General features: G+C 41.5%; 1 protein-coding gene across 1 annotated transcript in view; it reads left to right on the forward strand.

The window, feature by feature from the left end:
- Positions 1 to 10,895, forward strand: part of FAM81A (family with sequence similarity 81, member A) — a 98,040-nt gene extending 87,145 nt beyond the window's left edge. Inside the window, exons 8-10 of the mRNA XM_011983195.1 lie at positions 1,635 to 1,770; positions 4,046 to 4,241; positions 8,593 to 10,895. Coding sequence (XP_011838585.1) covers positions 1,635 to 1,770; positions 4,046 to 4,241; positions 8,593 to 8,717 — 457 coding nt within the window. The 3' untranslated portion in view covers positions 8,718 to 10,895. The remainder of the gene's footprint in view (positions 1 to 1,634; positions 1,771 to 4,045; positions 4,242 to 8,592) is intronic.
- Positions 10,896 to 12,516: the final 1,621 nt, after the last annotated feature.

Genomic DNA, 12,516 nt, shown 5'->3' on the forward strand with positions numbered 1-12,516 from the left:
GGTTGTGTACTTAGGGTACAGGCTAGCTTCCATGCTGGCTCTCACATAACAGTGCAGAGATCAGTGGTCCAGAGGAGGCAGGCAGCACTCACAACTCAGTGTGGTTTTCCCAAGGCTCCAGTCCTTGTCGCTTCCCAGTAACCTGGGACAGGGAGAGAGTCCAGGGCAGAAGCTTTGTTTTTGAAGATATGACTGGAAAGCCATGCTTATGACTTTTATGCATCCAGAGGCTCCACCTCGCTGCAAGGGAGCCTGGGAAATGTGGTCTCTGGCTAGGCAGCTATGTACCCAGTTGACATTTGAGGGCTTCTTAATAAGGAAGAAGAAGAGAACATATTGCAGGACAAGTGGTGGCTCTACTACAATGGGTGTTCATGTTATCGTTATTTAAATCACTTGTCTACATCGCATACATTCTTCTGTATTTTATTACATATTATAATAAAAACTGGAAAGAAGTAATTAAGAGGGAGGTAGCATGTATGGACAGTTATGAGGAATCTGGGAAGGGAGAGGAATGGAAGGATGGGAGGGTTTTATTTTTTCTTTCAATTTTTCTCTTGATTTACATTAGGAAGTATCCATAGAGGGCAAGGGCAATTTGGGGAACTTTAGAGAGAAAGGGAGCCAGGTTCTAGTCCCAAGAGATAAAAGGGACTAGAAGGAAGAGCCTGGGGAAGAAGGGGACCTTAGAAGAGGAGATGAGAGACACTGTGTCCTCTGAGCCAGGAGTGTCGTGGACCCTCGGAACTGCACGAGTCTGCAGCTAGCCCAGCTCTGTGCCGCTGTGTCACCTCAGTGCCTGTGCCACCCACTGCTCGTGAGTAGGAAGCACCATCAAATGGTTTATCTGTTGTATTCTCCCGCCTTGCCAGCTTCCCAAGTTAGTGCTAAGTGCAATTCTAAGAAAAGGTAAACATGCAATTCTGATTGAGCCGAGTTTAATGCTGGCATATATACCAGAAATACGATAGTTGGAAATTGATGTTGTATGATGTCATTAAAAAAAATTGTTAGAACCAGAAATAGCATTTGACCCAGCAATCCCATTACTGGGCATATACCCAAAGGAATATACATCATTCAGTTATAAAGATACATGCATACATATGTTTACTGCAGCACTATTCACAATAGCAAAGACATGGAATCAACCCAAATGTCCATCAATGATAGACTAGATAAAGAAAAGATGGTACTTATATACCGCGGAATACTATGCAACCATAAAAAGGAATGAGATCATGCCCTTTGCAGGGACATGGATGGAGTTGGAAGCCATTATCCTCAGCAAAGTAACGCAGGAACAGAAAACCAAACACCGCATGTTCTTACTTGTAAGTGGGAGCCGAACAATGAGAACATGTGGACACAGAGAGGGGATCAACACATACTGGGGTCTGGGGACATGGGTGGGGCAAGGGAGAGCATCAGGAAAAATAGCTAATAGACGCAGAGCTTAATACCTAGGTGATGGGTTGACAGATGCAGCAAACCACCATGGCACATGTTTATCTGTGTAACAAACCTGCATATCCTGCACATGTACCCTGGAACTTAAAACAAAAAAATAAAAATAAAAAAAAACTGTTTTACATCTAACTTGCAATTTATTTTTATTTTTATTTTTTTAGATTTAAAGGTACAGTTGAAGAACTCAGTAACCAGATATTATCTGCACGGAGTTGGTTGCAACAGGAACAAGAACGGATAGAAAAAGAGCTTTTACAGAAAATTGATCAGCTTTCCTTGATTGTGAAGGAAAACAGTGTAGGTATTGATGATTAGCAATCATTTAGTAAAGTTATTCAATGGGGGCCTACACTGTTTGAATGATAATACCTAGTAATTTATCACTGATTTATTTGGCACCACCTAAAGCTGTTCAATTGTTTCTTGCCTTAAAATCCATTGCCATAGTTCATATTGATTGTTTGTATTCTTCATAAAGAGATAGAACACTCTGAATTCTTTTGGTTAACAAAGTCTAAGTAGAAAATTTCAGTACTTTCAGTTAAGATGAACTTAAGCTAAAACCTTAAGATCCAAATTGTTCATCTGTGTTTCTACATAAAACTAAGAATTACCAACTTTGTCCTTGTTTGTTTTAATTTCTTGATCTGGTTTTGCTTTTTTTTGCCTGGTGTTGAATAGATTTCTGTCTCCAGATCACGCCGTTCTACTGTAGCTACATGTGAGATACCGCAGTGCAACATGTAAACAGAATCCACCATTTTTTCCCCCATTTTCCTTATCCTTCATCCCAGTCTCTCACAGAGCTAAGGTTTGTAGAACTGCTCAAAAACGATATCAAGAAAGTCTTGTGCTGGGCACTGTGGCTCACACCTGTAATCTCTGCACTTTGGGAGGCCAACGCAGTTGGATCACCTGAGATCAGGAGTTCGAGACCAGCCTGGGCAACATGGTGAAACGCCATCTCTATAAAAAACACAAAAATTAGCTGAGCATGGTGACACACGCTTGCAGTCCCAGCTACTTGGGAGGCTGAGCCCTAATCAAGCTGGAGCCCAGGAAGGTCAAGACTGCAGTGAGCTATGACTGCACCACTGCACTCCAGCCTGGGCGACAGAGTGAGACTCTATCTCAAAAAAAAAAAAAAGAAAGGCTTGCATATGTAGTATTCAAAATTGTTATGCTCCCAAACCAGTACCTGGCAAGCAAATTTTCATTGGTTTTAATTGTTTAGCATGACATCTCCGTCTCCCTTTCCTTTTCTTGCACTGTTTCCGCTTGTTGGATATTGACGATTGAGCTGAAATGACTGGTGCAGTACATCTCTAACTCTCCTCTCTCCAGATGTGGAGCTGTTGAATTGCAGACTCCGCATTGAGCACCATCAAGAGAGGAGTATCATGCCATAACCCACTTACAGCTTGGAGTTTGCAGTCTTGGCCTCCAAGCTCACTGGCAGACACAGATTCCCATAAAAACCAAGCATGTGGAAAGGAAAAAGGAAAAAAGGAAAGATTTAATTTTTGTATATGATTTTATATCTATTTAAGATACTAGATATGTTCTTTTAAGTATTTCCCTGTATTTCCATCACATCTACTGATTGACTTACTTGGATTTATACTAATAATACATTAGTACTAATTTGTACTAATACATTTGTACTAATAATTCTGGGTCTTTGAATCACTGTTTATATATGGATTTGTTTAATAGCTAACAGTAAACCCCAGGATAATAGTGGCTTTCATGAAATAGAAACTTATTTTTTATTTCTCCTAACAGAAGTCTGGGTATAGGTAATGCAGGACTGACGTGATAGCTTGTCAGTCCTCAGTGACCAAGGATCCTTCTAGTTTAACTTTTTGCCAATCCTAGAGTGATCCATATCTTCATAATTCAGTATAGCTGCTAGAGCTCCAGCCATTCTGGCTGAATTCCAGAAAGGGAAGGAAGAAGGAAGGAGTAAGGATATACATCAGCTGTCTTTTAACTTTTCCTGGAAACTGCCGTATACACTTGTACTTACATCTCATTGAATGTAGTACTTTTTTTGTTTGTTTGTTTTGTTTTTTTTGAGACAGAGTCTCACTCTGTTACCCAGGCCGGAGTGCAATGGCGAGATCTTGGCTCACTGCAACCTCGCCTCCCGGGTTCAAGTGATTCTCCTGCCTCAGCCTCCCATGTAGCTGGGATTACAGCACCCACCACCATCCCTGGCTAACTTTTGTATTTTTAGTAGAGACAGGGTTTCACCATGTTGGCCAGGCTTGTCTCTAACTCCTGACCTCAAGTAATCTGCCTGCCTTGGCCTCCCAAAGTGCTGGAATTACAGGTGTGAGCCACCACACCTGGCCTGAAAATGTAGTCTTTATTTTGAATGACCTTGTACCCAGCTGAAAATCATGGATCTGTTAAGGAAGAAAGGGAGAATGGATAGTATGGTGGGCAACAAGCAGGTGTTGCAAATCTGTTTCTTGCAGATTGTTGTTAAATGATATTATGGCTGATGTGAATGCAATGCGGATTTCTTTTTGGAGTGATTAAGTGCAGTTCTTATCATGGATCTCAGGGAGCCAGTGAAAGGGATATGGAGAAGAAGCTCAGCCAGATGTCAGCCAGACTTGACAAAATAGAAGAAGGTCAAAAGAAGACTTTCGATGGTCAGAGAACAAGGCAAGAAGAGGAGAAGATGCACGGGCGAATCACCAAGCTGGAGTTACAGATGAACCAGAACATCAAGGAAATGAAAGCGGAAGTTAATGCTGGTAGGCCAAAACCAAAACAACTCACATGCATTATTTTCTGTTTGATCTAAAATCTATCAATTAGTATCCCCTGCAACTACCTATGAACCTGGCCAATGGTAATAACTGTGAAATATCCTTAGTTGATTTTCTGAGTAGCTGTGCTGTGTTGTCTAAGTAGCTACCATGCTGTATGAATTTCAGCTGTATAAAGAGCCCCCATGAGAGACAGGCAAACAAAACTGAAATTGCTTAGCCTGCAACTGAGGTACATTTTCTTTAGCATCATCTGCCAAGTCTTTTCTGTTCATAGTCAAGGTTAACATGTCTCAGAAGGAAGCACATATCTTTGAGGGGGTTTCGAGGGCTTATTTTATAGTGCTAGCAGTACAGTACCACACTGGCAATGAATGAGTTTCCTCTACTGGCAGGTCAGCACGGCCCGTCAGTTCACACTTGCTTAGAGAACATTAGCGCTGATTTCAAGTTCTGAGTGCTGTCATATACAGGAGGGATTAGATTTACACTCTGAACTCAGGAATACAGAACTGTGACCACTAAGTGGAAGATACCCGAAGACAGCCTTTAACTCAATATGAGGCAGAAGTACCTTAAAGTTCCTGAGTCTTAAAAGATTGATGGCTTTGGGAGCTTGAGAGCTCTTTGTTATGGAAAATATTCAAGTAGAGGCTGATTGATTGTGGTCAGGAAGAAGATGTTCCTCTAGTGTGAGAAGTGGAATTAAATTCTCTCCCAGCTTCTTCCAATTGTATGATCCCATGAATTTTCTTCTGTGACATTGTTCTGTTTTGGCCACATGGAAATGAAAGTGCTAGTTATCCCAAGAATAATTTTGTTATTACCACCAAATGTTTATTATTTTATTTGTAGGAGCTATAATTAAATATATAAATTGGAGAACTTGTAAAGATAAAAATGAATTTTCTTTCTTAGTCTTTGGACTTTTAAAATATGGTATTTGAATATTTCATCGATGTTTAACTTTGCATCATTCCCTGAATGAATGTATTGTTATCTATTTAACATACCATTGAGGATGTTAATATTTAGCACCTAATATGAAAAGCCTCTGAGCCTTAAGATAAAGCCATTGTCTTTATTACAAAGACAATATATTTCTTCTTTCTTTTTTTGTTTTGGAGACAGAATCTTGCTCTGTTGCCAGCCTGGAGTGCAGTGGCGTGATCTTGACTCACTGCAACCTCTGCCTCCAGGGTCGATTCTCCTGCCTCAGCCTCCTGAGTAGCTGGGATTACAGGCCCCCGCCATCATGCACCTCTGTGCCCAGTTATTTTTTGCTATTTTTAATAGAGACTAGGTTTCACCACGTTGGCCAGGCTGGTCTTGAACTCCCAACCTCAAATGATCCTCCCGCCTCGGCCTGCTGAAGTACTGGGATTACAGGCAAGAGCCACCAGGCCTAGCCTCATGATGCTTTTTTACCCTTTGTTATTTCCATATTTTTTGGAAATTAAAAAAAAAATGACAGAATGAGACGGGCTCACTCTGTTGCCTAGGCTGCAGTGAAGTGGTGTGATCGTAGCTCACTGCAACCTCTTGGGCTCAAGTGAACCCTCTGCCTCGACCTACTGAGCAGCTAGGACTTTGGGCATGTGCCACCATGCCCAGCTCATTTTTTTATTTAAAAAAAAATTTTATTTAAGAGATGGGGCCTCAGTATGTTGCCCAGACTGGTCTGGAACTCCTGGCCTCAAGCAGTCCTCTTGCCTTGACCTGCCAAAGCGCTGGAATTACAGGTGTGAGCCACTGCGTGGTCGCCCTTTTATTATTTCAGTGTATATATCCTAAGAACAAGGATATTCCCTTATAAATAACTTCAATACAATGTATCATCAATGAAATTTTTTTAATATTCAATTTTCAATGTGCCATTGTTTCCTTTATAGCAACCCTTTTCTAGTCCAGTGTCTTTTTTTTCTAATTGCATGTTTTTTAAATAAAAAATTATTGTATATATGTAAGATATACAACAAGATGTTTATATTTTGATATACATATACATAGTGAAATAGTTACCGTATTCAAGCAGGTTAACATATGTATCGTCTCACAGGTATTTGTGTGTGTGTGTGTGTGTGTGTGTGTGTATGGCAACAACACCCGAAAATGTACTCTTTTAGCAAAAATCCCAAATACAATACAGTATTATTGACTGTAGTCCTCATGCTATACATTAGATGTCTGGTTTTGTTCATTCTGCATATCAGCAATTTGTATCTTTTGACCTGCATCTCCCCATTTCCTCCTCTTCCTCCCCACCTTTGGCAACCACCATTTTATTCTCTATTCTATTTTTTTTTTTTTTTTCTTTGAGACAGAGTCCTGCTCTGTCACCCAGGCTGGAGTGCAGTGGCGCGATCTCGGCTCACTGTGACCTATTCTTCCCTGGTTCAAGTGATTCTCATGCCTCAGCCTCGTGGATAGCTGGGATTGTAGATGTGCACCACCATGCCTGGCTAATCTTTGTATTTTTAGTAGAGATGGAGTTTCATGGTGTTGGCCAGGCTGGTCTCAAACTCCTGACCTCAAGTAATCCACCCACCTTGGCTGGCCGGCCTGCCTGCCTGCCTGCCTGCCTGCCTTCCTTCCTTCCTTCCTTCCTTCCTTCTTTCCTTCCTTCTCTCCTTCCTCCCTCTCTCTCCTTCCTTCCTTCCTTTCTTCCTTTCTTTTTCTCTTTCCTTCCTTCCTTCCTTCTCTTTCTTTTTTTAGATTCCACATATGAGATCATGCAGTATTTTTCTTTCTGTATGTGTCTTATTTCACTTAGCATAATGTCCTCCATTTTTATCCATTTGTGACAAATGGCAGGCTCTCTTTTTTTTTTGTAGGGATGAATAATATTCATCATATGCATATATACACAACTTCTTTATTCACTAATTTTTTGGACACACTTCATTTGTTTCCATATCTTGGCTATTGTAAATAATGGTGCAATGAACAAGGGAGTGCAGATATCTTTATGAGGTAGTAATTTAATTTCCTTTGGGAATATACCCAGTAGTGAGATTGCTGGGTCGTATGGTAGTTCTATTTTAAATTTCTTTAGTAACTTCTATACCAAGCTTGTCCAACCCACATCCTGCAGGCCACATGTGACCCAGGATGGCTTTGAATGAAGCCCAACCCAAATTTGTAAACTTTCTTAAAACATTATGAGAATTTTTTGCGATTTTTTTTGTTTGTTTAGCTCATCAGCTATCATTAGTGTTAGTGTGTTTATATTGCCCAAGACAATTATTCCAGTGTGGTCCAGGAAAGCCGAAAGATTGGACACCCCTGCCCTATACTGTTTTCCACAATGGCTGCCCCATTCTGCATTCCCACCAGCAGTGTACAAGTGTTCCCCTTTCTTCACACCCTCGCCAACACTTGTACTCTTTTGTCTTTTTGATAGTAGCCATCCTAACGGGTGTGAGGTAATAACTCATTGTGGTTTTAGTTTGTATTGCCCTTATGATTAGTGATGTTGGCCCTTCGGGTTCTAATCCAGAATTACGCATCGTATTTAGTTGTCATGTTTCTTTATTTAGTCTCTGTTATTCTGGATCAGTTTCTCAGTGATCTTGACAGTTTTAAAGAGTACCAGCCAGCCAGCATTTTGTAGACTATCCCTCCTCAGTTTAGATTGGTTTGCTTCGTTTTTTTTTTTTTTTTTGAGATGGAGTCTTGCTCTGTCCCCCAGGCTGGAGTGCAGTAGTACAATCTTGGCTCACTGCAACCTCCGCTTCCTGGGTTCAAGCGATTCTCCTGCCTCAGCCTCCTAAGTAGCTGGGACTACAGGCATGCACCACCATACTCAGCTAATCTTTGTATTTTTAGTAGAGACGAGGTGTCGCCATGTTGGCCAGGCTGGTCTTGAACTCGTGACCTCAGGTGATCCACCCGCGTTGGCCTCCCAAAGTGCTGGGATTACTGGTATGAGATACCGTACTAGGCCTGTTTGCTTCATCTTGATATGATTTAGGTTGTGCATTTGGCATTCTTTAAAAATGTCAAGAAGTGATGTCATGCCCTGCTCGGGGTATCTTTTCAGGAGTTACATGATGTTGGTTTCTCCCAGTATTGGTGACATGAGCTTTGATCACTTGGTTAAAGTGGTATGTGACAGTCTTCTCCATTGTAATAGTTACTTTTTCCTTTTTGTAAATTAAAAAGTAGTCTCTAGGGAGAAACTAGAAACTCACCTGTTCCCCATCAAACTTTTACCCCAAGGGTTTTAGCATCTATTAATAATTTTTGCCTGAATCAACCATTACTAGATGATATAGAATTTGATATACAATTTTTAAAAAATATTAACTCTTGTGAAATTTACCTCTCCTTCAAGGGTTTACAGCTGTCTATGAAAGCATAGGATCCCTCAGGCAAGTTCTCGAGGCCAAGATGAAGCTGGACAGGGACCAGCTACAGAAGCAAATCCAGCTGATGCAGAAACCAGAAACCCCCATGTGAAGGGAGCTGGGACAAAGTCCTAAAAGACAGTTTTGCCAGTGGGGCTAGGAGCCGGATACCTCTGTAGCCAGGCCGTCGCCGCATTCGGGATTGTTCCATCCATGGCGTGCATGTGCCAAGAAATGTGTTTAATGGGTCTAAATGTTTACCTTGAGTCTTGAAAATACTCTTTCTTTAAAAGTATGAAATACAGTTTTTACCAGTTGATTTCACTTCTCTAAATTCAATGGAAACCCCCGCCCTGGATTTTGAAAGGCTTTTATCTTCCTCATTTTACGAATGGAAAAATGACAATTTTTCTTCAATGCTTGATGCACTAATGAAGACTGTTTACTATTTTGAAAAATGTCATGGCTATTTTTTTTTAATTAAGAAACTAATGAATCATCACAGGAATGTGTTGTTCCTCACCCTAAATTAAGAGAATGTCCCAGTAGATTAGACTTCAACCTTTGAGTCCAATTTGGATTTTCTTATTGTTGTCTATGCATTTCTTATATTGGTTATCTTCTTGTAAATCTTCTGTCTTTTGTAAGGGGAAAGGATTTAACATTTAGAATAAATCCCACCATTTATGTAATGGAAATAGTTTAAAAATTGCTAACTGCCATATGGATTGCAAATTAAATGGAGACTTATTTAGATAAAGTAAGGCTCAATATTGGCATCGACCACCTAGATATTACAGGTTTTAATATTTAAAACTATTTTTGAATTATCCACAGCCTGTATAGTAATAGCCATATATTTAATAATGGAATGGTGGTTAACAGTCTATTTACTGCACAATTAGTTGTTCACTAATCAAATAGAATGTGATAATTTTTCAGACTTTATGATCTCTCTCTTTCCAAAATTGGCACAAAGTGCTAGGGTTTATATACACTTATTGTAACTGTATTTTTGTGCCTTGGTTTTATCATGTCAATGCACTGTACTCTGTAAAAGTTTTGCAGACAAAATAGAAAGTATGATAATCCGTCAGAATATGATGTAAAACTGGAATCCTCTGTATTTTTTAAATGTTCTAAAAATTTTATCACTGTTAAGGTATTAATCATTCAGTATTACTAATGGAATAGAAATTCATACTTTTGTATGGACAACAATTCAAACTGATATTGCATTTATAGCACTGTCAAGAAACTTTCATCTTGAGCAACTTTATAGATGATGGGTGTTTTATTTTCAATCGCCATATGTGATCAGTCATTGGAAATTGGCCCCAGTGCTGTTTGTTCATCTCTGTATGTAAAAACTGACAGTGAGATACACTGATCTGAACTGTGAGGGTGCCCCAGGAAAAAGAAAAACAGGAATACTTTAACAATTAAAAAGAAAAAAAAATGTTTTTTGTTTGCCAAGGACTCAGGAAAATAAAAAGCATTTTCTATTTTTAGGATAAATCACAAATGCAGTATCTAACTGGCTATTACTGTTTACCCATATAAAATATGCTGCTAAAGTACATATTTTGCTCTCAATGGCTTGACAATTTTTTTTCAAATTTGGACGTGAGAGGTTATATAGGGACTCTATTATCCAACACATATTTTCTTATTTTGCCACAAATTTCCACTTAACAAAGGAAAAAAAGAGGCGATTGCTGTTTTGCAATCAGAAAGTGAATTTCTTCTGTGGTAGCGTACACATGTTTCATGTGGTTCTCCACGTTTAAGCACAAACCACAGCACAGGAAGCCACAGCCCCTCCAGCATCTCTGTGCTCTGGGGTCTTTGAGGAGAAGGAATCAGAACATCGACACCTGGGAAGAGGGAGGCGGGAGCACCAGCTGGACTCTGGCAAAGGGGTGACGTAAGCAGGTGACACTGGGCTGTCAGCTGAGCTTCTCAGGTGCTTCTGACATTGCCAGCCCCTTGAGATGAGCCACCGCAGGCGTGCTCCACCTCGGCTACACGTTGGAATCATCTGGAGGAGTTGGGAAACCTACTGATGTCCCCCTGTGCTTCCTAGACCGATTAAGTCAGAACCTCTGGGAGGTGGGTCGCAAGCATCAGTGCGTGCCTGAGGCCTCCGCGTGTTTGGGTGTGCGACCGAGGTGGTGAGCTGCCGAGCCACAGTGCAGTACTCTTCTCACCAAAGCTCAAATGAGAATCAGCTTCCATGTTCTTTCCTTTACCAGAAATTTGCAATAAAAAGAAAAATAAAACTTTCAAATAAATGTGGTATATGATTTTTAAATTGAGAAGTCTTTTAGTGTTGAGCTGAAGACTTAATTAGGTAAAATGCCATAGGAAATATTTGTGTTTGCTCTCTGTGGAAACGCTTTGATGGTTGAAGTAACGTGCTCAAGTCCTGGCAGCCCCTCTGAGGACTGGAATGTCGTTGGGAGCTGCTGGTCTGTGGGCTTTGAGGCTGTGGGGACTTCTCTGCAGCCTTCTTGTCTCTGGCAGTTCTCGGGTGTGTGCTGTATCCCTTGTGTGTGTCAACTCTTTTCATTTTAACTAGTTGAGTTCAATACCATTTCCCCATTTTATAGATGAGAAAACAGAGTCACCTAAAGGTTAAGCAACCTGCCACAAATCCTGCAGCTAATAAGTGGGAGTCATGATTCAAACCAGGCCGCCTACTTCCACACCCTGGGAGCGTTACCAGCACACTGCACTACTTCCGAAGACACATTTTGGCTTCCCACATAAGTGACTTGCTAGGCCACCGACACCAGTCATATATATATGCTTCGCCTCCTGCCATCTGAGAACCCTTGCTTTTTAATGCCCCAATTCTGAATACCTAATGAGGCACTCTAATTAGCTTGTCAAATGTCTTCCCCTGGCTATATCGATGGAGGCACCAGACGTGGGGGGAGTTGGTGCCACAGGACTTGTAGGATCACAGGCATTTCACCCCTGCCCTTGGGCTGTCTGAGGTTGTGGGCCCTGGCTTTACACATTGGGAGATGGATTGTGTTGGGGGAGTATAGAGCAGAACAGAGAAGATGGCTCCATTCAAGTTGTAATTATCTCACTAGGCTTTCAAGGGGAAAAAGAATCACAAAGCATCATGCCATCAGTCCCTTGCCCTGCCACACAGCCCTCCTGACAGGTTGTTTACAACACAGCAGCGTGCTTCCACCAGCACGAGTGAGAGAGGGTGAACGGGAAGGAAGCTAGTCTTTTGTAACCTAATCTCAGAAGTGACAAGCCACCACTTCCACTATTCTCTTCATGAAAAGCAAGTCCAGCGCACACACAGCGGGAGGGGATCACACAAGGCGCTGAACAGCTGGGGATGGCGTCACTGGGAGACATTGTACCGACTTCTTGCTCCAGCCAGAATCTGGACTCTGAGAGCTAGGTAGGCCTGCAGTGCAGTGTCTACTGTAAAAGGATACCTGCAGAGGTCCTTTAGCTCTGGATTTGTAAGGATGACAAAATAACTTTTTGAGATGAACTGAACCAAAAAATGGGTCAAGATGAATTGACAATTTCCAATAGTCATGTGAGGGAACTTAGAAGTGGATCTCCCCACCCAAGAGAACTGAAAGTGGGGACTCAGTATGTGTACACCTGGGCACGGTGGCTCACGTCTGTAATCCCAGCACCTTGGGAGGCCGAGGTGGGCAGATCACCTGAGGTCAGAAGTTTGAGGCCAGCCTGGCCACTGTGGTGAAACCCTGTCTCTACTAAAAATGCAAAAACGAGCTGGGCCTGGTGGCACACGCCTGTAATCCCAGCTACTCCGTAGGCTGAAGCCGAGTTGCCTGAACCTGGGAGGCAGAGGTTGCAGTGAGCCGAGATCGTGCTATTACACTCCAGCCTGGGCAACAGAGTGAGAG

The sequence above is a fragment of the Mandrillus leucophaeus genome, unplaced genomic scaffold, assembly GCF_000951045.1.
Source record: "Mandrillus leucophaeus isolate KB7577 unplaced genomic scaffold, Mleu.le_1.0 Scaffold247, whole genome shotgun sequence".
Taxonomy (NCBI): domain Eukaryota; kingdom Metazoa; phylum Chordata; class Mammalia; order Primates; family Cercopithecidae; genus Mandrillus; species Mandrillus leucophaeus.